Here is a 26,662-nt window from a genome sequence, read left to right on the forward strand (position 1 = left end):
CCACCCCCCCCCCCAGCCACCACTTTGTTCTCTGTATTTAAGAGTCAGGTTTTTTTTCTTTGTTCATTTCTTTTGAGCTTGAATATCTTGAAAGTAAACACGGAAGAGAGAAGAAATAAAAGATTAAAAAAGGGATGATGTGCCCAGAGGCCACCCATCGCTCAAGGCAGCTGTTGAGTACAGTTTGAAAACCATTGATTGTATCCTACTATCCCTTAATCCCTATTTTACAGGTTTGGAAACTGCAGCTTAATTTAGTAGTTTGTGCAAAAGATCTGAAATCACTTTTCATTATGACATCTGTTAATGATTATTTTTCCAGTTAATTTTAAGAGTTTAATATTTATTATTATTTTTTCATTGCTTTTTGTATGGATACAGTGAAAAGTCTCCCAGTGACTCTTCTTGGAGGTAGTCAGTGAAACTAACTTCTTACATGCATTGAGTATTCTGAAAGGATATGTAGATTTGCATGGCTTTTTATGATTTTTATTGGCTAGTTTACACAAGAAATTATGGGGGGAGCCCTGTACTGCCACTGGGGCTTGGACCCTGTTCTTCAGAGCCAGGGCTCAGAGTTCACTTGTGCACCTAGTTTTCACAGTAACTTCGTACCCTGTATTAATCAGGGTTGGTTCTGCCCTTCTCTTGTTGATTGAGTATAAACTCACTTTTGTCCTCTTATATAGCTGTGGTTCCACATCTTGAACTCTGATCCCCTTGGCTCAGGTTTTCACTTGTTTACGTGTGTAGCAGAGCAGTCATTGCTGCTGACCTGATACCAAACTACAAGAGTAGAAAACCTAAAGGAGAAGGGAAGACTAAAGTGGGAGACAGAACCATGTTTTTCAGTATCTAACCTGTTAACAGAAAGCTTGTTGTTGGACCTTACCAAAGAAGTAAAAACAGTCCTAAAATATATCGTGGGACTACCTCCTTAAAGGCACTGAACAGCTATGAATTCCCATGTGGTTCTGTTTCTACTAGTGGAAGTCGCTGCTTTATTTCTGTGCCTTCACCAGTAAGAGTGAAAAAAGGATTGTGCAGACTGCTATGATTTCACCTTAAGTATACCAGTAATGTTTTAACTTATTGAAGGATATCTAACCTTAACTAGACTTCAGCTTAGTGTCAAATGCCTTTGTCAGTTCAGTATTGACAGTCTATAGTCTGTTCCTAAGTTGTGCTCTTGTTAGCAATGCATTGTTGTCTTGAATCATAGAAGTAGTTGGCCTATGAAAAATAGTTAAAATCACGTTATTTTGGTTTTGCAGCAGTGAAAAGGTAAAATGTTATGGTAGTATTCTTGGTAATCTGTTTTCAGCAGTGTTTATCCTTTCTAGTTAATGGTAGAAGTTATTCTGTGACTTGATTATAGAAATTTTAAGACCTGGAGCTGTTTCATATTTTTATGTTCTTAACTGTCTTCTGTAATGTTGGATGATTTAATAATTTCACTGACATTTTAGTCCATTGTATTTTTTTTTTTAAAGATTTTTTATTTATCCATTTGACAGACAGAGATCACAAGTAGGCAGAGAGGCAGGCAGAGAGAGAGAGAGGGAAGCAGGCTCCCTGCTGAGCAGAGAGCCCGACGCGGGACTCGATCCCAGGACCCTGAGATCATGACCCGAGCCGAAGGCAGCGGCTCAACCCACTGAGCCACCCAGGCGCCCCAAGTCCATTGTATTTAAAGGTGCTATTGCAGCGGTTAATCTATATGATGGTTCACTAGAGTTTCCTCATACCCAGCAGTTGCTTTTATGAATTACGTATAAAATTGTCCTTTGTAAAATGGCTATAACCCTGAGTTGTTCTAAGGAGCTCTGTTGGTTGTTGAAACATTGCTTTGGCTTTGATTGTGGATGCATAATGCTGAGAGCTACTGGCATCCTATCACATTACTGTCATGTAATTTGTTACTGTTGTGAGCCAAGCTGTGGAAAACCATATATTTCTGTTTCTCTCTGCTTTTTATTATGTTTGCTGTGCAAATGTCACATTTAAATATTTGAGTGCTTACTGTGTGTGCAGTGCTTTATTAGGAATTGGGGTGATATGCCGGGGAGAAAAAGTTGAAGGTTCTAATACGAGAGAGGACCTGACCCGCAAAGAGAAAAAGGGCGTTAGGTTCTTTGGATGATTATTGTTAGAGAGTATTAATCAGAAGATATTCTTGAGTGGGTGCTTATAACCTAAGCATTCTGTAGGAAGGTAAATAGCAAGTAGACTTCCTTGGCTGAAGTGGTGAGTCAAGTAGTAACAAGAAGTGAGTGTAGTAGAGGAGAGTCAGTTTGAAGATTCAGAAAGAGTAGAGGCTGAGGAGTTTAAATTTAAATTGAGAGGCAATTGAGAACTACCGTATGTTTTTATCAACCTGATTCTTGCTTCATGTGTATGTGTGTAAGTGTGGATAGATAGATAGATGTGGGTAGGGGTTGGAGCTCTAGGAAGAAAGGCAGGAAATAAATGTTGTTTTGGGAGGGGTGGTTATATAGGAAATTCTTTTTATCTTTTAAAGATTTTATTTATTTATTTGAGAGAGAGAGATCACAAGTGGGCAGAGAGGCAGGTGGGGAGCAGGCCCCCTGCTGAGCAGAGAGCCTGATACGGGACTCAATCCCAGGACTCTGAGATCATGACCTGAGCCAAAGGCAGAGGCTCTAACCCACTGAGCCACTCAGGCGCCCCTCTGTAGGAAATGCTTACTCATTTTGAAGCAGTCTTAGGTTTTGAACTTTTGGGAGAATACTTGTATCCTTGGATTTCCTAGAAATCTGCTGTTTGTGCATAAACGTTTGGATTCCCAAATGGGCGACTTGGATTTCAGTATTATATTTAATATGAGATGTTTTACCTTTTCCTAAAACTGCCTTGTTGATTATCTGCTAGTGATCTTGAAGATAATCTGTTTTTAACTGTGGGCATTGTGTTAACTTGATTTAGTATGCTGTAATGGATCAAGATGGTATTATTAAATATAGGTAGGCACTGTCAGCACTTGGATGGCATCCATCCAAGAGTTTATAGAAATTAGAGGGTAAAAGTATGCAACAGTTGGCTAAAATATATAGCCCATTAGGGTCACTGTTGGAGAATTATTGCAAGATTTTGATTATTATGGCTCAGAAGAGACATAGGAATTGGTAAAAGTCCAAAGGTAAGTAATTGCAATAATCAGATGTAGTAATAGAGCTTTTATGAGCAGATTGGATTGTTTAGTTAATGGTTGGCCCAAACCGAAGGGTAACCCTTAAAGTTTAGGAAGAAAAATTATACAAAGTAGATAGCAAGATTATAGAATCATTATTTCTGAGTATAAATGCTTAGAGTCATTAGAGGAGGATAAATCTGTAATAAGACTAATGATACAGGGGTGCCTGGGTGGCTCAGTGGGTTAGGCCGCTGCCTTCGGCTTGGGTCGTGATCTCAGGGTCCTGGGATCGAGTCCAGCGTCGGGCTCTCTGCTCAGCGGGGAGCCTGCTTCCCTCTCTCTCTCACTCTGCCTGTCTCTCCACCTACTTGTGATCTCTGTCTGTCAAATAAATAAATAAAATCTTAAAAAAAAAAAAAGACTAATGATACATGTGACTTTTTTTTTTTTAAAGGATTAGTATTAGCCTTTTGTACGTGAGTTCACAGGAGACAGTCCTTCTCTCTCCAAACACCAGTCACTGCTTGATGGACAGACAGGACAGATCAGGTAGATCATGGAACTGACCCAATATGGTCAACTGTAGGCTATTCTGTGGCAGTCTGTTTGCTGGCTGACTTGGTTCACCTGATGGATGATAGTATACAGTCACAAAAGCTGTTTGTCAGTAAAATTAACCACCTGATTCTGGAAGCCATAATACGATTGTGCATAGAATAGCGTATATGATGATACTTTGGCACAATTGGCAAAATTTCTCTTACTGGGACTTAATAAGACTCTTTCCCCCTCTGTGGAACAGTTTGAAATGATAAGCTTATTCCCTATTGCCATTGTCTGTGCTTGTTAGCTGGTAGATTTGAATGACAAAGGCAAACAAGGACAAATAAAAATTTAAGCTCACTGTTCTGATGAGTCTTTCATACTGATGAACGGAATGGTGAGTCAGATGACTCACAACACAATGGCGTTGCTAATAAAAAAGCAGAGTCAACTGCTTTTCATTATTCACCCACTCAATTCTAATGGCACTTAATACTAATGAGTGATCTAGTGACAGGTGCCAGGATTGAAGCTTTGGTTGGATGATAATCCTTCTGTCTAATGCTGAAATGAAGTCAAGGTTTCTAAATATGTCTGACAGCCCAAGGGTAGGTTTGCTGATCGCCAGTCACAGCTAAATACTTTTTTTCACTATGGAAAATTTTTGGCCCTTGATACTGGAGTGATTCATCATAACCTTTGAACAAAATAGTTGAACAAATATTTGGTGCTTTTTTTTTTTTTTTAAAGTGACTGACGTTTAGGGAGAGGAGCTACAGTAAAGCCCCTAGTCTCCCCCTACATTTTAAAAATTTAAATTCAGTTAACATATAATGTATAGTTTCAGAGGTAGAGTTCATGATTCATCAGTCTTACATAATACCCAGGGCTCATCACATCACGTGCCCTCCTTGCCCTCCTTAATGTCCATCACCCAATAACTCCATCCTCCCACCTCCCCTTCCCTCTGGCAGCACTCAGTTTGTTTCCTGTGTTTAAGAGTCTCTTAGGGTTTGTGTCCTGCTCTGATTTTGTCTTGCTATATATTTTTTCCCTCTCTTCCTCTATGATCCTCTGTTTTGTTTCTTTTAAAGATTTTTTTTTTTAATTTATTTGACAGGCAGAGATTACAAGTAGGCAGAGAGGCAGGCAGAGAGAGAGAGGAAGAAGCAGGCTCTCCGCCTAGCAGAGAGCCCGATGCGGGGCTCGATCCCAGGACCCTGGGATCATAACCTGAGCGGAAGGCAGAGGCCTTAACCCACTGAGCCACCCAGGCACCCCTGTTTTGTTTCTTTTTATAAAAAAGATTTTATCTATTTATTTGACAGAGATCACAAGTAGGCAGAGAGGCAGGCAGAGAGAGGGGGAAGCAGGCTCCTTGCTGAGCAGAGAGCCCGATGCTGGGCTCAATCCCAGGACCCTGAGATCGTGACCTGAGCCGAAGGCAGAGGCTTAACCCGCTGAGCCACCCAGGCACCCTGTTTTGTTTCTTAAATTCCGTATATGAGTGAGATTATAGTCTTTCTCTTATTGACTTATTTCAGTTAGCATAATACTTTCCAGTTCCAAGGCCCATAGTCTCTTATCTGAAACTGGTGGGATCAGATGCATTTCAAAATTTGAAATTTTTTAGGATTTTCAAAAGATGGTAATACCATGTATAAAACTCTCAGGTGAGTCTGGAGCAGTACCTTCTAGTAAAACACTTACATGTTTCTGCAGCGGAGGTTTGAGTATTCACACTAAGTGGGATCAATGAATTCTCTAAATAGCTTTGTGCCAGTTCTGGTCAGATTTCATCATCAGATAAGTTTTTGGAACTTTTTGGAATTTGGAATTGAGGATGTGGGGTTGTGGTTCTGAATTTGTCAAGCAGTATCTTTAGTTGGCAGAATAAAAGGACAGCAAGTTTAGATGCGTAAAAGTAATTTCAAGGTATTTTTTATAGTATAATTAAGGAGTATCTCCTGGTTTCTAGGATTTGTACTGTGTTCGCAGTGACCTGGGGAACCTGCTCAAAGCCCTGGGTCGCTTGGAAGAAGCCAAGGTAGGTGTTTGATAGAATACATTGAAACATCAGTGTTATGAAAACTTGTACTTTTTGCCAAGTCTTCAACTCTTCATTGAGCTATCTCCAAAAAACAGTCCTATGAAACTGAGGAAAACTGATGGCATGAATCACCTCAGACTAGAGCAGGGCCAGGCTTTGGCATATCTGTTCTAAGTCTGGGGGTAAAGCAAGAGCCTGAACATTTTGGAGCCTTTCTGCTGAGCTAGATCATCTTTGTAACAATGGGCTCCGTCATGATCTTATGTGGGAATAAGTAACTATTCCTTCAAATCTGAGGCTTGCCTGCTGGTGACAAGCAGAGCGCCTGTGATTTGGCTCAAGACTCCTATATGATGCAGGTGCCATTGAAAATGCTGCTCTTCTAAGTCCTTTGTGGCTTGTAAGTGGAGAAGAATTTCATCCAAATGTTACCCTGTAATACTGGCATTTAAAATTCTTATTTAACCTTCCTCCCTTCATCTTCCTTACCCTTTTTACAGTGGAAGAAAGGCTGTTAAAATGATTGCAAATTAATAATTGGAACATCCTGCCCCTTGTCCCTATTCCCTCCTCTAAGTTCCTTTTTCCTCTTTTCCAAACCTATTTGTCTACCTTCTTTTCTTCCTTACTTCCTTCTTTTGTTCCTCCCCACCCTACCTCTTTCAAAAAAAAAAAAGAAAAAAAAAAGGACAAAGCTGGTTTGTTTGGGAAATGGACTGATCGAAAGAAAACTTGCCAAAGTGGAAAGGTGGCTTTTAGCATTCTTTGTTTCCAAATAATGAATTTGAACACCAGGTTGGGTTATTAAAGCTTTTGGTATAATTGTAAATTAAATTTACAAATGAAATTGTCTTGTTACAAGCCACCTTACGCAACCGCGCTGCAGGGGTGAGGAGTGGGGAGAAACCAGAATGCTTCTGAAACTCCCACCTGTTGCTCTGAGCCCCACGCGCATGCTAATGCGTGGAGTGTATGCGCAGCGTAGCTGTCTGTTTGCTTCATCTAGGGAGGGCGAAGGCTTTTCAGCACCATCTAATGTTAAAAGGCACTAGTTTTAAGTGCGTAGCTCATAAATTCTGCTGACACTTTGGATTAACCTTTATGTAGGTTTCCAGCTAATGAATTGTAATGGATTTCAATCTTAGCTGATAAATCTAATTGGTAATTTATAGAACAAATATTTGATAAGCTCCTATTAATTGTCACCCCACCAAGCGGACAGCTAACATGAATTGCACTTCACTGCAGCTTTAGAGATCGGTTTAGGCTGAGACATTGCGCCTGCCTTAGGTTGCTGACTTCTTTATTTCAGAGCTCTGGAGACACCTAGTTTGAAAAATGTTTATTCTGTTTTTGTGAGAACTTAGTGAACAAGAACATACTCTTGAGTGAAATGCAATGTATTTCTTTTGTAATCAGTGCATTTGAAAATTCAAGCCAGCATATTCCTAGTAGATGGAAGCAAAATTAAGTTGTCTTTGTAGAAAGCGAAGAGCCTTTCTTCCAGCAAAAATCCCTGCTGTATGCAATAGCCCTGATTAACCCTCTCCCTTCTGCATGTTTCCCATGTTACAGACTTGAGACTGTCCTCATTCCCATATGTAATAGACATCCAAAGAATTTCAATTGCTTTGTTGAACTTTTACTAATGATCTTGTTTTTATTTTCTCTCTTGTTTTTGGTTTTTCACCATTGATATTGTATTTAGAAGGTTTCAGGTGGGTGAAACCTCCTATTCCATGCGTAAGGTGCCTCGCTGAAGGGAGCTCGAGGCCTGGATCTAGGGCAGACACACACCTCCTCCTCTTCCAGCAAGGAACGCACCGAAAAGTCACATGATGAGAAATATGGTAACGGGTTTGTAACTGCCACAGCAAAACAATTTGCCTCCATGCCTGAATCTTCTGTCTTGTGGCTTCAGAAACAGCTTAAAATAATTTTATTTACGAGCAAGTTATGTAAGAGAATGTTTTATACTATAGCCACAATTCTGTCAAAGATAAGTAAAAGTTAATTGATATTAAAAATTATTAGAGATAATTTACTAGTAAAAGCTTCTAACTCTTCTTGTTGTTCATTTTTTTCCTTTTTTCTTCTTTGTTTGGATTGCAGCATTCTGCTCTTCTGATGATGCGCTGTGACCCTGCAGTAGCGCAAAGGCTGCGCAGCGTTAATGCGCAATGCGTGCAAATGAGCCCCTGTGAACGGTTGACTAGATGAGTAATCTGATTGACTGGCTCCCTCAGTCCTATTGTGTAGCCTTTTTTGGATAAAATTGGGTTTTAACATACCTCGAGTCCAACTAATCTCATTAAACAAATATTCTCTCTGGGCCTGTCTAGTAGATTAATGGATCTGGTTGGCCGTTTGCTGCGTCTAGGGGTGTTCTATGTAGCGCAGCAGTTCGCAGCGATCGCGCAGTGCGTTGCTGTTAGGTTGCGCAAGCGATGTTTGCGCTCGCATTACAGGGACCTCAACCTAGGTGCAATCCTGTCATACGAGGTTTCAGCTTTGGTCCCCCTTGGGAGTTGGTCATTGTGAGGATGGATAGCCTGGCTTTCTTATACCTGATGTGGCAGAAAGACATTCTTCTCCTCAATAGCATAGTTTTGATGTGAGTGAGGAACAGTATTGTTTATTTTTATTTTTATTTTTTTTTAAATTTTATTTATTTATCTGACAGAGAGAGATGACAAGCAGGCAGAGAGGCAGGCAGAGAGAAAGGAGGAAGCAGGCTCCCTGCTGAGCAGAGAGCCCAATGTGGGGCTCGATCCCAGGACCCTGAGATCATGACCTGAGACGAAGGCAGCGGCTTAACCCACTAAGCTACCCAGGCGCCCCAGGAACAGTATTGTTTAGAGCAGTGTTTCCCAAAGTGTGTTTTGTAGCATTCTAGTAATATGTCCACGGAAAACAAGAGTTCCATGGTCAACTAAGTTGAGGGAGTCCCATATAAACTGTTAAAGGCTTAGGCAAGTTCTGTAGCAAAGAAACCCGTTTTCTGTTCGCCTAATTGATTTGATCATGAAATCTTTTTTTTTTCCCAGTGAGCTCTGGTAACCTTTTGTAGGGCACGCTTTGGGAAACTGGTGAGGGGGTGATGGGGTGGGAAATTTGGTTCTGAGTGTCACCCTCTAGAGCAGACTTGAAAACCTAGCAGAAGCCCTTAGGAGTTCAGGTAAGAGAAGTCCAGCATAGAGTATTAAGGCAACTGACTTCCCAGATAAGTCCCAGAATAAAGGGTCGGTTGTTGGTCAGCAGAACTGAACATGGTGGTTTGCACTTGGGTTCTGGTGGCGCAGGCGCAGGAGCAGCCAGCTGTGGCAGCGCATTAGTTTTGGCGCAAGCGAGCCTATGCTGCAGGGTCACTTTTGGCTGGTCAGAGAAGGAATAATGATATCACCTTCTTCCCCCCCCCCAATCTTTTTTTTTCCCTTTACAAATTTTCCCTTTTCCCTTTACCTCCTTCCCCTCCCATCTTCTTTCATTAACCCCCCCTAAGGCATGTTATTTGAAAGCAATTGAGACGCAACCGAACTTTGCAGTAGCTTGGAGTAATCTTGGCTGTGTTTTCAATGCACAAGGAGAGATTTGGCTTGCAATTCATCACTTTGAAAAGGTTAGTCATTAATAATTGGTACTTGGGAAGTGCTTATGTGTGCAGGGTGTTTTTACTTAGAACCAAATAATAGGCCTTTACTTCATCAGTCACTTAATCTTTGTTTCTTTGACAGCATTATAGCATTTGCTGGATGGTATATGATGTGGCAGTTTCCAGTTTTGTTTGTCTCTGAAGATTTTATTTTATTTATTTATTTTTAAGATTTTATTTATTTATTTGACACAGAGAGAGAGATCACAAGTAGGCAGAGAGGCAGGCAAAGAGAGAGAGGAGGAAGCAGGCTCCCTGCTGAGCAGAGAGCCCAATGTGGGGCTTGATCCCAGGACCCTGGGATCATGACCTGAGCCAAAGGTAGGAGCTTTAACCCATTGAGCCACCCAGGTGCCCCTGAAGATTTTATTTTTTAAAGTAATCTCTACATCCAATGTGGGGTTTGATCTCACTCATGACTCTAGATTCAAGAGTCGCTCGTGGCTCCATCGACTGAGCCAGCCAGGTGCCCCCCCCACCCCACTGGCAGTTTCCAGGTTTGCATGGAAAATGTATTTTAGAAATTAAAAATACTTTTTTAAAGAAGGGCAACTTTAAAGAAGCAGGGTTTCTTGGTCAAAAGGCTGATTCCAGATTGGGGTAGGAAATGTACAAAATTAATCTGGAGTGCCCTGTCACACCAGAAAGCAAGGAATCTTTGATAGAGTATGTCGAGAGGACTCGAAAAGGCAACCGGAAGAGGCTCATGCTGGCTAAATATGGGACTTGAACATCAGCTGGAATATTAACTGAGATATATTTGAAACTTGTCAAATGTGTGTAAATTCATGAGTTTTTAAATATACTAAGAAGAAATTCATTTGTTACCTTTGGAAGATAAGGAGTAATTCATTTTGAAAACTGACTAAAGTAGGAAGAATAAAGCATTTGTCTTCCTTCTGTGTGAACTGGACCTTAGGGTAACCCAGTAGTTGATGGGGGAAGTTTCTATTTATAGCAGTGTTCCAGCTAGTAAATGAAAAAGGAATGATACAATCAGAGTTTTACCATTAATAGATTTAGGCGTTTATCTGTAGCAAAGAAGACGTAACCAGACACTAGGTACTTTGTGATAGAAGCAAAGAGAAGAGGAAGTGTTCTTTATGACTCTTTAATATGTTCACAATTACTCATTACCTTTACCTTTTCAGTATTTCAGTTAAAGTTTGCATTTATTACACTATAGGAGTACCTACCTCTTGCTCGGTGGTTCTCTACCTTGGTTGCACGTGAGGAGCTTATAAAAGATAGGAATTCCTGGTGCCATCTTCAGAGGGTCTGATTTAACTGGTACGTGAGAGAGCCCAGGCACCCTTTAGGAGGTGAATTCTTAATGTTATGGCCGGGGTTGAGAATCCGTGCTCTGGTTATATCTGGCCATATTTTAAGACAACTTGAGATTTATTTGGATAAAACCATTTAATGGTTAGTATCTCCTTGAAGTTATGTATCTAACTGAGTGTGTAGCTCTAATTACATATCTTACTAAGGTCTTACTGAGTATGTAGACTTTATTAATGAGCTGTATATTTCCCTTTTCAGTTAGAGCCTGCTGCTGCTTCTTCCTGCTATTATGTTTTAGAAGAGTTAGGATTTTTTTTAAAAGATTTTATTTTTTATTCATTTAATTTTTAAAAAAAGTTATTTATTTGATAGGCAGAGATCACAAGTAGGCAGAGAGGCAGGCAGAGAGAGAGGAGGAAGCGGGCTCTCTGCTGAGCAGAGAGCCCAATGCGGGGCTCAATCCCAGGACCCTGGGATCATGATCTGAGCCGAAGGCAGAGGCTTTAGCCCACTGAGCCACCCAGGCACCCCTGTTCATTTAATTTTTTGAGGTGGGGAGGGGGCAGACAAAGAGGGAGAGAATCTTAAGGAGGCTCCAAGCCCAGCATAGAGCCTGATGTGGGGTTTGATCTCAAAACCCTGAGATCATGACCTAAGCCAAAATCAAGAGTTGAACACTTAACCGACTAAGCCACCCAGGCGCACTTTTAAGATTTTATTTTTAAGTAATCTCTACACCCAACATGGGGCTCAAACCCATAGTCCTGAGATCAAGAGTCACATGTTGCACAAACTGAGCCAGCCAGGCACTCCTAGAAGAGTTAGGCTAATTAAACTTGAATAAGATTGGGCCCACCGTTAGAAGTATTTAGCTCAGTAAAATTGGAGCAGACCCAGTTTAACATTTTTCCCTTCAGGACACATTGTACTCTCCCATTACACAAGTTATTTTGATAACATTGAGGTTTGTGAATAATGAGTGGGTACTAAAATAACTGTTTTTAAAAGTTTGTTTCATAATTTCTCTACCCAGTGTGGAGCTCAAACACACAATGCTGAGATTAAGAGTTGCATGCTCCGACTGAGTCAGCCAGACACCCCTATATGGGTTTTTTTTTAAGTGAAAGAAATAAGATTTAACTATACTGGAATATGTAATTGGAGGCCTAAAATTATCTCAGAATAAAAAATTGTAATTGCCAAGTGTAATCTGAAATCTTCACTTGTCTCTAAGTAGCTGTCTTGTAATTTTTAGGCTGTCACCCTTGACCCCAATTTTCTGGATGCTTATATCAATTTAGGAAATGTCTTGAAAGAGGCACGGATATTTGACAGGTGAGAGAATGTTCTGTTTGATACATTTTCTTGAGTGTTGTATTGGCACTTGAGTCTTTGGACTAAAAGGATGAACAGTGGTCCATTGAAAGACATTTTCCTTTTCTAGTATGTTACTTTTCCCTCATCATGTCTGCTGTGTTAACTTTTATTTAGAGGCATTGTTGCCTGACTTTTCATTGCTGGCTTTCGTCCAAGCCATTATCCTTCTCACTGGGAATTTATTTTGAAATTTCGTTTATTGTAAACCTGTTGAAGTGGTTATCTTTTAGACTAAATTATTTCTTTGATCTGATTCCAAAGGCTAAGTAAATCCTGACTTTTTGACCTCTCTCTCTCTCTCTCTTTTTTTTTTTTTTTTTTTTGTTAGGGAAGAGCTGATTTCTTATGTGGAAATAGAAAATATTTCAGTGTAAAAATACATTTTTATTAAGTTGGAATGTTGATGTGAGGTTAAGTATAGTATAGGATGAATTATAATTAATTGATATACTTTGGTATAGCTTGAATTAATTGTAACAAAGCATCCATTAAAAGTTAGTTGCATTGTGTGTGTGTGTTTGTATTTTTTTTTTTTTTTTTTTATTTACAGAGCTGTGGCAGCTTACCTTCGTGCCCTAAGCTTGAGTCCAAATCATGCAGTGGTGCATGGCAACCTGGCTTGTGTATACTATGAGCAAGGCCTGATAGATCTGGCAATAGACACCTACAGGCGAGCTATTGAACTGCAACCACATTTCCCTGATGCCTACTGCAACCTAGCCAATGCACTCAAAGAGAAGGGCAGTGTAAGACATTTATTCAGTCTATTTCTTTGTTACCTGGTGGGATTAAAAGGCTGTTTCTGTACCTATTGCTATTAAGTATCGAAGTGGTGAATTGTTTTACTTTCAAGTTTTGGTTGAGAGCATAGCAAAAATACTTACTTTCTGGAATATTTTCAGCCATTAGGCTTAATTAAGCAGTTGTTGGAATAGCATCTGTGGTGGCTCTGTGCTCCTCCGTATAGGTGTTGAATAATTTGTTTCATTTTCTAGGTTGCCGAAGCAGAAGATTGTTACAATACAGCTCTCCGGCTGTGTCCCACCCATGCAGACTCTCTGAATAACCTAGCCAATATCAAAAGAGAACAGGGAAACATTGAAGAGGCTGTTCGCTTATATCGTAAAGCATTGGAAGTATGTTCAGGGTGGTGTGGCTGGATATTTTTTTCTGTGTGTTAGTAGAGGAAAGGCAGTTAAAGATTGCCATGTCATCCACCTCTTTTGTAAAAGCAGTGGTTGAATCATTCATTGAACCAGTAATTATCTAAGGTATGAATGAAGTCTTGTGTGACATTCAGGGAAGTCCCTATGTTGAGTTTGTTATTTTATGGGCAGGTAGAGCTACACGGAAAAGTTAAACTGAGTTAACAGTTCAAGAGAGGTTACAAATAAGTACATAATTTCAGTGCCTGATGGCTGTAATGGTGGGTGGTGGTTGTGGTAGGAACTTAATAAGAGACCGAGATTTTAGAAAAGAGAGATGCTGGAGTAATCGGCATAAGCTGGATGAGGAGAGGTCTTACCTCCTCACCTTTGGAAACAAGGAGAGGTAAAAAATAAAGGAAGAGGTAGAATTTGAGTCACTTGATTTTGAAGAATGAGGAGACTTGGAGAAGGTAGACAGAAATGTAGGGATATAAAGATACTTGAGCAAAGTTCTTACCGTGGTAAGTTTTTACTGCTGGTTTAGAAGTTTTTTTTAAACCTCGGATGTCATCTTGACTCTGTAGGTCTTCCCAGAGTTTGCTGCTGCTCATTCAAATTTAGCAAGTGTACTGCAGCAGCAGGGGAAACTTCAGGAAGCTCTGATGCATTATAAGGAGGCTATTCGGTAAGATCCTCACTGTCTAATTTTTTTTTCTTTTACATTTTTAAATGTTTGGCCTGTGGCATATTTGGCTTGTGTTAAGATGACTTTTAATAACCACAGACTAACATTACAGGGAGTTAAAGCTTTTTGTACTAGAAGAAGAAAATCTTCGTTTTCTCTTTTAGAATTAGTCCTACCTTTGCTGATGCCTACTCGAACATGGGAAACACTCTAAAGGAGATGCAGGATGTTCAGGGAGCTTTGCAGTGTTACACACGTGCCATTCAGATTAACCCTGCGTTTGCAGATGCCCACAGCAATTTGGCTTCCATTCATAAGGTTACTACTGTTGATTATAATATATGCATCTAAGCACCTAATGTTTAATTCTAGCAAAACTTTTAACCATCCCACTTTACTTATTTCTAGGATTCAGGGAATATTCCAGAAGCGATTGCTTCCTACCGCACTGCTCTGAAACTGAAGCCTGATTTTCCTGATGCTTATTGTAACTTGGCTCATTGCCTGCAGGTAAAGAATAACAGGCCAGTAATTGGGTTTCGGTGTGGCAATCACTTTTTAATTGTTATGTGCCACATTAATCCAACCCTGGCCAGAGACCTTTAAACGAACTGTTTTCTAAAGGGTTATCTGAAGTTATATTAGGCCAAAGTCATGTAAAATGTTAAATCTTGGAATAGGGTTTTCTGGGAAATAACTCCCCCCCCCCCCCAAGACTTTATTTGACAGAGAGAGCCAGAGAGCACAGGCTGGGGGGTGGGGCGGAGATGGCAGAGGGAGAGGGAGAAGCAGGCTCCCCACTGAGCAGCAAGACTGACATGGGGCTCCATCCCAGGACCCCGGGATCACAATCTGAGCCAAAGGCAGATGCCCGATCACCTGAGCCACCTAGGTGCCTCTGGGTAGTAACTGTTTCTTGCCTCCTCTAGATTGTCTGTGACTGGACAGACTATGATGAGCGAATGAAGAAGTTGGTCAGTATTGTGGCTGACCAGCTAGAGAAGAACAGGTTGCCTTCTGTGCACCCTCATCATAGTATGCTATACCCTCTTTCTCACGGCTTCAGGAAGGCTATTGCTGAGAGGCATGGAAACCTCTGCTTGGATAAGGTACGATTGTTTTGTCTCAATCTTTCTGTTTCATAATAAAGTACAGATACAGAAGATGACGTGAATCAGTCATATGTATGTGGTTCCATGAGTTACTTACTATAAGGTGAACACAACCCACGCTGAGAAACGAGATACCCCAGAGACACCATGTGTCAATCATGACCCTTCCATCCCCTAGGGTGGAATTCTAACAGTAGAGGACTGGTGTTTGAAAACCATGACGTTTAAGAAAAGTGTTTGGTATTTTATACTCTGCTTTGAGAATTAGAGCAGTACTTGATCAAAGATGACAGTTTGCTCAGCAGAATGGATTAGAGTGCTAGATGTAATTCTGTGTTTTAGAAATGCTTCCTTATAGAATTTTCTAAAATGCAGGGTATGTCATGCTCTGTCCACACTGCCTCGAGCTTTCTCCAAGTTTTAGATTTGCTCAAGCTACTTCTTAGGCCTCAGGAACAGGTCAGAGTATGAAGCATATTATATAAACTGCTAAGATTGGATTGAATTGGCTGTATGACTTAAGTATTCTGGGCACACCATTCCCAACAGATGGAAAGTACAGGCTTGTTTTGTTTTTTATCAGTTTTCCTAGATGAAGATTTATGTATAGATTCAACTGTACTAACAGGCATTGGTTTCTGTTGGTAGATTAATGTCCTTCATAAGCCACCATATGAACATCCAAAAGACTTGAAGCTTAGTGATGGTCGGCTGCGTGTAGGATATGTGAGTTCTGACTTTGGGAATCATCCTACTTCTCACCTTATGCAGTCTATTCCAGGCATGCACAATCCTGATAAATTTGAGGTAAGACTAGTATTTCCCTAGAGACACTATTTGTTTTATTAAAAAAAAACAACAACAACAAAAAATATTTCTGGCTTTTATCATCACCATTAGGTGTTAAGGTCAGTCAGTGTCTTTTTGAAAGATTTGAGCCAAGATTAGTTTTACATTTAATTTTAATTTTTTAATTGAAATACAGTTGACATACAATATTACATTAGTTTCAGGTGTACAACATAGTGATTCACATTAGTTCATTATGAAATGCTCACCACAGTAAGTGTAGTTACTGTCTGTTACCATATGAAGTCATTAAATGTTGACTGAATTCCCTATGCTGTACTTTTCCAGTTAGAAAACAAGTCACAGGGGTGGAGTTTGTACGTCTTAATCTCGTTCACCATTTTACCCATTCTCCTCACCTCCTCCCTCTGGCAACCACCATTTTGTTCTCTGTACTTAGGAGTCTGTTTCTGTGTATTTTTTGTTTGGTCATTTGTTTTGTTTTATAATTCCATATGTAAGTGAAACCATATGGTACTTGTCTTTTTCCGTCTGACTTATTTCACTTAGCATAATATTCTCTAGTTCCATCCATGTTGTTGTGAATGGCAAGATTTCATTCTTTTCTCTGGTTCTATTGTATGTATGCATGCGTGTATGCCAACACCCTCTGTGTATTCTTTATCCATTCATCTCTTGATGGACATATAGGTGGTTGCTTCTGTATCTTGTTAAGCTGAGGATTTTAAATACATTGTGTGCTGCCCTTCAGGTATTCTGTTACGCCCTGAGCCCAGATGATGGCACAAACTTCAGAGTGAAAGTGATGGCAGAAGCCAATCATTTCATTGATCTCTCTCAGGTAGGCGAAACTCCTACACTTCAGGCTTTAAATTTAAAACAAATAGTGAATGAAACTATTGGTGTATAGCTTGTATTTTTCATGACCAGTATTTAACATCAGCCATTACATATGGATAATTACTGCGATCTTATTTCTCTGATCATTTACATTTGTAATCAGTGTGGATTGTGCTGACGTTGCAGATGAAATCAAAATGGGATCTATTTGTGCTTGGACATAAAACTCTTCAGGAAATGCTGCCTTGGAAGAGGAATAAATAGGTTATTTAAAGAAAATAGAGGAATTCTAGGGTTCATCATGGTTCATCTGTTTTTGTGGGCATTAGCCTTTGGTTAACTTTATTTCTGTACTTGTTCTATTGTTATTTTTAGGAGCATCAATTTTATGATAAATTAAGATTGAGAGCACCTGGGTGGCTCAGTTGGTTAAGCGGCTGCCTTTGGCTCAGGTCATGATCTCTGGGTTCTGGGATCGAGTCCTGCATTGGGCTCCCTGCTCAGGGGGGAATCTGCTCCCTCTGCCTGCTGCTCCCCTTGCTTGTACTGTCTGTCTTTATGTGAAATAAGTAAATAAAATCTATTTTTTTTAAGATTTTAAAAAATCTTAAAAAAAAAAGATTTTATTTATTTATTTGACAGAGATCACAAATAGGCAGAGACGCAGGCAGAGAGAGAGGGGGAAGCAGGCTTCCCACTGAGCAGAGAGCCCGATGCAGGACTCGATCCCAGGACCCTGAGATCATGACCTGAGCAGAAGGCAGAGGTTTACCCACTAAGCCACCCAGGCGCCCAGTAAATAAAATCTTTAAACAAAATTAAGATTGAAACTTGTGGAGGAATTAATTTGCTTAGTCTAGAGGTTTTTCTTTATAGATTCTGTGGGTCACTTTGGTGACTAAAAGGGATATGCAGTGTATGGTATATCTAGTAATTGATACATGAATCATTCAAGTTCCAGCAGAAGGGTTGTGAGATCTTGTCATTTAGTAAATAGTGTGTGCCACCATTTTCAGCAATGTAGCTGTTGCTTTGGGAGTATACGTAACCCTTCCTGATGTAGGGTTACCAAGAAGCATACTGTCCTCCACATCTGGGATGTTCAGGGACCCACTGCTTATTGACTGTGGAGTCTAAACTCTTCAGCAGGGCCCTCACAGTCTTTTTTTTTTTTTTTTTAAATTTATTTATTTAGAGAGAGAGGGCTCAAGTTGGGGTGGGGAGAGACAGAGGGAGAGAATCTCAAGTAGACTCCGTGCTGAGTGTGGAGCCCGACATAGGGATCCATCTCATGAACCTACGATCATGACCTGAGCCAAAATCAAGAGTTGGACGCTTGACTGAGCCACCCAGGCACCCCAGCCTTCACAGTCTTTCTAAGTCTGAGCACAGCCATGTTTGCCAATGCTTTTCACCTGCCATTTGCCCTCATATATACCTTAAACCAGACAGAAGTGATCTACTCAGCATTTGCAAAATCTGCCATGCACTTTACTCTGGTTCTTTATTCATTTTGTTTTGTATTGAGATTCTGTTCTGTCCAACTGCCTTATTCATCTTTGAAGGCCCATTTCAAACACCAGTCCTCTATGAAGTCTTGTTATTCATAGGTTCAATATAGAGTAAACTCCGCTTCCTGCATATTCTTTTTCTGTAATGTTTTGGGCCCATTTTAATGGCACTTAGCCACATTTTAATGCTGCATTAATGTAATTTGTGTTACCGTGTTTTGCACCTATGACTCTGAATTCTATTTGCCATTAAAGCTAATTGAATTAGTTTGAGATTACACATAGTTCTTATTTTTTTTTTATTCCACAGATTCCATGCAATGGAAAAGCAGCTGATCGCATTCATCAGGATGGCATACACATCCTTGTAAATATGAATGGTTATACCAAGGGTGCTCGAAATGAACTCTTTGCTCTCAGGCCTGCTCCTATTCAGGTAAAGGAACTAAATAGTAATTGCTCACAATGTTTATTGAGCTAAAAAGAGTGATTTCTGCTACCCCCGACCCCCCGGTTACCTGGCATTTGAAATAACAGACATGCTTGACTTAAGAAAAAAAAAATATAGTTCTTGAAATGTACAGGGATAAAGAATTTTGAGTGTCGAATACAATATGCACAGGCACATGATTAGAGACACGCAATTCATGGTTGAGTACAAACAGTTGTTTGGTATTGTAAATTGGAAAAACATTTAACACTTCAAAAGGTAGTCTGAGATACTACATCATCTCTCTTGGCTAAAGAAGTCAACCCTTCTTGTATGTTTATTTAGTTTTGAACTCTTTTGATGAAAATTTTTAGGTTTTGGCCTGGTTTCTTTTTTCTTCTAGGCCATGTGGCTGGGATACCCTGGGACTAGTGGTGCACTTTTCATGGACTACATCATCACTGATCAGGAAACGTCACCAGCTGAAGTTGCTGAGCAGTATTCTGAGAAACTGGCTTATATGCCCCATACTTTCTTTATTGGTGATCATGCTAATATGTTCCCTCACTTGAAGGTAGGTAGAAAAACAGTGCTATGTGGATGTTGCAAAGAACTGTAGTCATTTCTTTGTTGTTGTCCCTAAGAATCCTAAAAGATTTGTCTCAAACATTTTTTGTTTTAATTAGAAAAAAGCAGTCATCGATTTTAAGTCCAATGGTCACATCTATGATAATCGGATTGTTCTTAATGGCATCGACCTCAAAGCATTTCTTGATAGTCTGCCGGATGTGAAAATTGTCAAGGTCAGAACCTGGTCAATATTGTCATTGAAATGAAGTTATCTGCATTTGGGATCTTATCCCTAATGATACATTTTGTCATTTTTTCCTTACAGATGAAGTGTCCTGATGGAGGAGACAATGGTGACAGCAGTAATACAGCTCTTAATATGCCCGTTATTCCTATGAATACCATTGCGGAAGCAGTTATCGAGATGATTAACAGAGGGCAAATTCAGATAACAATTAATGGGTTCAGTATTAGCAATGGACTAGCAACTACCCAGGTGAGGAGAGAATAGAGCATAATATGTACCACCAGGTATTCTTTTATCCCCTCCAGGAGGTATAAGCATCATTATCCCTGTTTAATAGTTGAGGAATTGAGTCCAGTGGAAATTGGCATCTTACATAGATTTGTCTCATTATTTTATTTTTTAAAAGATTTTATTTACTTGAGAGAGAGAGAGAGAGAGACAGAGATAGCGTAAGCAAGGATGAGAGGGAAAAGCAGGCTCCCTGCTGAGCGGGGAGACTGATGTAGGACTCGATCCCAGGACCCTGGGATTATGACCTGAGCCGAAGGCAGATGCTTAACCAACTCAGCCACCCAGGTGCCCCTCAATTTGTCTTATTTTAAAAATCTCTTGGATTCAGCCAGTAGCTCACTTAATGAGGGTCTACTTGGTTAACAATATGTTCTTACTCCTTGCCTGTGGCTTTCTTCTTATCAACAGTGAATAATTATCTGTACTTAATACAGTTTCTTGCTTCTGTTACTCATTCTTTCCCTAGTTAAGTCTTCTTTCCTTTTAAGACTTTTTAGTTCAGATAGTTCCTCCAGGAATCCATTCCTGTCCTTATCACTAATCTGCTAATCTCACCTTTCCTGTTCTGTGCTACTTGTCTTTTCTGCTTCTGTAATACCTGGGATGTATTTTATATCCAGCACAGCATGTTATCATTGTTGTGTTGTGTATTCTCTGTTGAACTGAATTCCTTTAGGGTCCATGTCTTAGTCACAGTAATGTACTATGTGTTCAGTAAATATATATTGTATATTGGAGTGAGTATGTAGCTCTGTCAAGATTATAAGGCAAGGATTTCTCAGGAGTTAAAAGTTTTAGTGGTGTAATAGTTTATACTAAAGGTGCTCAAAATGAACTCTTTTCTCTCAGGCTAGCTTTTGTTAAGGCAAAGAAATTGATAATAGTCACTTACAGTGTGTATTGGGCTAAAAAGATGGTGTGTTTTCTCTTAATCTCTGATTAACTGCCATTTGAAATAGGACAGACATGTTTGACTTCAGGAAAAAAAGTGTATAATTCTTGAAATGCACAGGGACAAAGAATTTTGAGTTTAGAACACAATGCCCAAATGTATGAAATGTCCATGCATACTTGGAATACTTATATAACAGTTTAAGGCAGTATCCAGATGTGTGGGAATTGTAAGGCTGTAATTAATTGTATATGTAGATACTTAAAAATAGTGATCATCAGTATGAGGAGATGCAGGAGAGATCATTTGGAGGAATAAATTTAGCCTTCAAGGGTGGGTGTGATTTAGAAAAGGACATTTCATTCATTAAAAATAAGCAGAAAAGGGGTGTGCCTAGATGGCTCAGTCATTAAGTGTCTGCCATCAGCTCAGGTCATGATCCTGGGATGCTGAGATCGAGCCCCACATTGGGCTCCCTTCTCCATGGGAAGCCTGCTTCTCTTTCTCCCTCTCTTTCTGTTCCCTCTCTAGCTGTGTGTGTGTGTGTGTGTGTGTGTGTGTGTGTGTGAAATTAATAAAATCTTAAGAAAATAAGCAAAGCTTGCTGTTGGAATAATAAGGTTTTGAAAAGAATTTTTTGGCTTGAGTCGTAAGTTTGAAGGTGTGGAGTGGTTCCCCTCCCATTAAGATAATACTGTAACATTTTCCGTTGTTTTTTTTTTGTTTGTTTGTTTGTTTTTTTGTTTTTAAGAAAGAGGCCTTTCTTTCTTTTTTTTTTTTTTTTTAAGATTTTATTTATTTATTTGACACAGAGAGTTCACAGTAGACAGATAGGCAGGCAGAGAGAGAGAGAAGGAAGCAGGCTCCCTGCTGAGCAGGGATCCCGATGCGGGACTCGATCCCAGGATCCTGAGATCATGACCTGAGCCGAAGGCAGCGGCTTAACCCACTGAGCCACCCAGGTGCCCCATTTTCCGTTTTTTGACTTAATATGTCATGAATATTTTTTCATAGTTCAAATGACATAACTTTTAATGGTTATACTATTTGGCATCTGAAGGTTTCTTTCTTTCTTTATTTTTTAGATAGTTATTTGAGGGGTGCCTGAGTGGTTGAGTGGGTTAAAGCCTCTGCCTTCTGCTCAGGTCATGATTCCAGGTTCCTGAGATCGAGCCCTGCATCAGGCTCCCTGCTGGGAGCCTGCTTCCTCCTCTCTCTCTGCCTACTTGGAATCTCTGTCAGTCAAGTAAATAAATAAAATCTTTAAAAAAAAGATTATTTGAGAGAGCGTGTGTGCATGTGTGTATGAGAACAGGTTGGGGGAGGGGCAGAGTGAGGAGAGAGAAAAACCTCAAGCTGACTCACTGCTGGCCTCGGAGTCTGAAAACCCCGAGATCACGACCTGAGCTGAAATCAGAAGTCAGATGCCCAACCTGCTGAGCCACCTGGCACCCCAAGGATTCTTCATTAGTTAAAAAATACCAGATGCTGCTGGCTTTAAATATAAATGGCTTTAAATATAAACATGTATTGTTTTTCATGTTCCAGATCAACAATAAAGCTGCCACTGGAGAAGAGGTTCCTCGTACCATTATTGTAACCACACGTTCTCAGTATGGGTTACCAGAAGATGCCATTGTGTACTGTAATTTTAATCAGTTATACAAAATCGACCCTTCTACTTTGCAGATGTGGGCAAATGTGAGTATGGGTAGATTCATTATTCATGTCTAAATAACTGGTAGAGATTATGTAGACCATGTTACTAAGGCTGGCCTCCACTTCCATTCAGGAGCTGTTGTGCTCATTTCTACAAAAGAGTAGATTTTTCAGCCATTTTTGATTTTTTTTTTTAAATAAAAAAATTTTTTTTGAGTGTAGTTGACACAGTATTTTTATTTTATTTTATTTTTTAAGGTTTTATTTATCCATTTGAGAGAGAGAGATGAGAGGGGAGAAGGTCAGATTCCCCACAGAGCTGGGAGCCTGATGCAGGACTTGATCCTGGGACTCCAGGATCATGATCTGAGTCTAGGGCAGTTGCCCAACCAACTGAGCCACCCAGCAGCCCTACTTTATTTAATTAATTTATTTATTTAGCAGAGAGAGAGACACAGCTAGAGAGGGAACAGAAGTAGGGGGAGTGGGAGAGAGAGCAGCAGGCTTTCCACTAAGCAAGGAGCCCAATGTGGGACTTAATCCCAGGACCCTGGGATCATGACCTGAGCCGAAGGCAGATGCTTAATGACTGAGCCACCCAGGTGCTCCTTGATTTTTCCTTCCAGTGTATAAATATCACGTTAAGAACCTTTTTAACTTATGTATTCAAAACCAGGGATCAACAAACTTTTTTTTTAAAGGGCCAGATGGTAATTATTTTTGTTTTTTGTAGTTCGTACTCTGTTGCATTTGCTTAACTCTGCCATTTGGAGCAGGCAAGCACCATAGACATTATGTAAATGTAGGAGTATAAATATGTTCCATTTAAGTTTTATTTACCAAAGCAGACAATATGCCAGATTTGGCTTACAGGTTATAGTTTACCAACCCATGGTCTAAACTGAAAGCAAAAGCATCATGTCCACATCCAGCCATGTGTGACAGTCTACAAGTATTGTAGTATATGTAGGCTCAGTATTGAGCCACCCAGGCACCCTGTTTCTGTAACTTTTATACACACAGTCACGCCTGCTTGTTTACATACTGTCTGTAGCTGTTTTCCAGTGACAAGGACAGAATTGAGTAGTTATGACAGAGTCCATGTGGTTGCAAAGCCAAAAATATTTGTTCTCTGGTCCTTTACAGAAAAGTCTGCTGACACCTGATCTTGATTAGGCACGTAGTCAGGCAAGTGTGAGCTAATCCTGTTTGTTGTGTCATGCTGGGGGATTTAAAATTTGAAATGGAAAATTTCTTGCTCATCGGCAAAAACCACTGTCAATAATGATTCCCAGAGGGCACAGCTGCCTCAGATTTTGCCAATTAGTAACTTGTTTTGTGTCTTAAGTCAGTTTTCTCTTTCTTTGAACTCTGGGGACAGCTAAGCACAACAGGAACCTGTAATTCAGTTGATCTAATTCATCTATGAGGTAAAGACAGAGTTCATCGTAGGCTGCTATCTGGGTGACAAGAATAGAGGGGTAGAATTATTAGAGCTCTATGAGAGCCTTTCTTGAGAAGGGCAGAACTGCTATTAAAAACTATTCTTGGGGCACCTGGGTGGCTCAGTGGGTTAAAGCCTCTGCCTTCAGCTCAGGTCATGATCCCAGGGTCCTGGGATCGAGCCCCACATGGGGCTCTCTGCTCAGTGGGGAGCCTGCTTCCCCCACTCTCTCCCTGCCTGCCTCTCTGCCTACTTGTGATCTCTGTCAAATAAATAAATAAAATCTTTAAAAAAAAAAAAACCCTATTCTTATTTTCCCTGTTTTAGATTCTAAAGCGTGTTCCCAATAGTGTGCTGTGGCTGTTGCGGTTTCCAGCAGTAGGAGAACCTAATATTCAACAGTATGCGCAAAACATGGGCCTTCCCCAAAACCGTATCATTTTTTCACCTGTTGCTCCTAAAGAGGAACATGTCAGGAGAGGCCAGCTGGCCGATGTCTGCCTGGACACTCCCCTTTGTAATGGACACACCACAGGGATGGATGTTCTCTGGGCAGGAACACCCATGGTCACTATGCCAGGTGAGTTGCCCATAAATCATTGGAATCTTCCTTTTTCCTTTTAAAACCTCCTTTAGGGGAAACATTTTTTTAGGTGAAATTGTGTGTACTAGAAGCAGCACTTAGGGCAAGATGATAAAAAATGAGCTTTGTTCCAAATATAAGCACTTCGTTCCATTCTCTTCATCTGCATTGTATGGGGTACATAACAAACAACATTAATAACTGCTGTTTATATCCTCAGATGTGCAGTCTGTTCTCTTTTCTTTTTCTCTCTTTTTTTTTTTTTTTGCAGGAGAGACTCTTGCTTCTCGAGTTGCAGCTTCCCAGCTCACTTGTTTAGGTTGTCTTGAGCTTATTGCTAAAAATAGACAAGAATATGAAGACATAGCTGTGAAACTGGGAACTGACCTAGAATAGTAAGTAAACTTTTCCATGAACGAATTTTATGGTAAAGGAGATAGATAAGGAAAATTTAGAGAGGATATAGATGTTACACAATGAAATCATAAAATAAGGATAATATGAAATAGGTGATTTAGTTGTATGATCTCTAGATGAGAGAACTTCTGAACTTCCATAAAAGGTAGTGATCAATAGGTGTGACTATGTAAAGAGTAAATGGCTGAATAAAAGTGAGTCAAGAAAATAAAAAGGCAAGCAAAGAGGGAAAGAAAATCTTTGTTTCTGTGTCAAATAATAATAGCTTGGTTATATAAAGACCAAAGAACATTCATATCTTAAATTCCTTAAAAGGAAACTAAACACGGAAATGAACAGACAACTCACTCAAGTAGAAATACAACTGGTTAATAAGAGAAAGTTTCAACCTCTGTAGAGGTAGAAATGCAAATATAAAATAACATTGTAGTATAGCCATTATTTGCCAGAAAATAAATATTTTTAGTATGATACAAGGGATGAGGGAGCATCCAGATGCTGGCCTTTTCATACATTTCAGACAGTGAGTAAATTGGTACAACCCTTCCTCAAAATTTGAAGAGTCTAGGGAAAACAGCCAGACCTTTGACCCTATTAGGGTGCTACATCTTCATTATAGCCTAAGGGAAAATGCCAGCATAACTTCAGTGCCCTAAGTGGGTGGGAATTAGAGGGGGGGTGGTGCTTAGATAAGTGGTGCTTTAGCCTACAATGAAGTAGTGTTTCTCTCTTAAATGAGGCTTTTCTTTGGGTATTCTAGGTAATTTTTTTTCTTCTTGTTTTTCTGAGAAGTAGCATATTCTAGAGAGACCGCTTGGCGGTTTGAATCCACGCCCTCTCACTTACAAGGTTTGTGACCTTGGGCAAGTTAGTCTGTACGTGCCTTGCTTTTTCTATCTGCAAAATGGGGATGCATGATAGTACCTACCTTGCAGAGATGTAAGGGTTAAAAAAAAGGTGTTCCATGTAAAGCACTTAACAAAAGTTCTTGGTAAGCATTCAGAAGATGTTAAGCATTTATATTTTCAAAATCTTCATTGAATATCATATATATTTAAGAAGAATGAAAATTTTGAGCTCAGTCATTAAAAAAATTAAGGTTTGTGTCCATCATTCTAGAGAGAACTACAGTAAATGTTTTAGTTTTAGTGTATTTAAAAAATTTTTTTGGAGCTTAGTTGATTTCATATGATACTTTTCTCCAACATTTTGTTATAAAAGTTTTCAGTCTTACAATAAACTTCTGTACCTACTGCCTAGATTTTACCGCTAACACTTTACTATCCTTGCTTTATTACGTATCTGTTCCTCTTTTTATTCCTTTAGCCATATAGCAATCCATCTTATATGATACATTTTGAAGTACATTACAGACCTCCATACTCCTGTATACTTAAGAATGGACATCCTTAGAGTTTAATATTATTTTGGAGGCAGAATTTATATACAGTGGAATGCATAAATCTTAAATTTGAGTTTTAAGACCTGCCTTTGTAACCCAAACCTGTAACAGTATATGGAAACATTATCATCACTCCGGAAAGTTTGTTCACATTCCTTCTCAGTTGGTCCTTCACACCAACCCTCAGGACAACTACTACTGTCCTGAAATTTTTTCCCCATAACTTAGTTTTGCCTTTCTAGAACCATATACAAATTAAACCATACAGTATGCACTCTATAGGTTTTTTTCATCTAGTATAATGTTGTGAGATTGATCCCTGATGTTGGCCTATATCAGTACTTCATTTTTTTTTTTTATTGCTGAGTAGTATTTCATTGTATGGATGTAGCACAGTTCAACCATTCTCCCGTTGACATACAGAACTTAGAAAAATAGAGCACAGAAGTACATTTATTTGAAAGGTAGCATTAATATAGTCATGGTTGGGTTGAAGCCAACATAATGTATAGCCATTTTACTAGTTCTGTCACAAAAACTTTAAAACTTTTTTATTAATTG

At 39.7% G+C, this 26,662-nt stretch overlaps 1 protein-coding gene across 3 annotated transcripts in view; it reads left to right on the forward strand.

Moving 5' to 3' along the window:
* The window catches only part of OGT (O-linked N-acetylglucosamine (GlcNAc) transferase), a 35,596-nt gene that overhangs the window by 5,752 nt on the left and 3,182 nt on the right, over window positions 1-26,662 (forward strand). For 2 of the 3 annotated variants that reach the window (XM_059156430.1, XM_059156431.1), the window contains exons 4-21: window positions 5,676-5,744; window positions 9,250-9,366; window positions 11,939-12,018; window positions 12,611-12,806; window positions 13,056-13,196; window positions 13,793-13,893; window positions 14,058-14,211; window positions 14,302-14,403; window positions 14,823-15,002; window positions 15,654-15,812; window positions 16,567-16,656; window positions 18,477-18,602; window positions 19,000-19,170; window positions 19,283-19,399; window positions 19,492-19,662; window positions 22,145-22,297; window positions 24,027-24,279; window positions 24,554-24,677. In XM_059156430.1, coding sequence (XP_059012413.1) covers window positions 5,676-5,744; window positions 9,250-9,366; window positions 11,939-12,018; window positions 12,611-12,806; window positions 13,056-13,196; window positions 13,793-13,893; window positions 14,058-14,211; window positions 14,302-14,403; window positions 14,823-15,002; window positions 15,654-15,812; window positions 16,567-16,656; window positions 18,477-18,602; window positions 19,000-19,170; window positions 19,283-19,399; window positions 19,492-19,662; window positions 22,145-22,297; window positions 24,027-24,279; window positions 24,554-24,677 — 2,504 coding nt within the window. The remainder of the gene's footprint in view (window positions 1-5,675; window positions 5,745-9,249; window positions 9,367-11,938; window positions 12,019-12,610; window positions 12,807-13,055; window positions 13,197-13,792; window positions 13,894-14,057; window positions 14,212-14,301; window positions 14,404-14,822; window positions 15,003-15,653; window positions 15,813-16,566; window positions 16,657-18,476; window positions 18,603-18,999; window positions 19,171-19,282; window positions 19,400-19,491; window positions 19,663-22,144; window positions 22,298-24,026; window positions 24,280-24,553; window positions 24,678-26,662) is intronic. The other variant, XM_059156432.1, reaches the window with a different exon arrangement.

Source organism: Mustela lutreola, chromosome X (assembly GCF_030435805.1).
Source record: "Mustela lutreola isolate mMusLut2 chromosome X, mMusLut2.pri, whole genome shotgun sequence".
NCBI lineage: Eukaryota > Metazoa > Chordata > Mammalia > Carnivora > Mustelidae > Mustela > Mustela lutreola.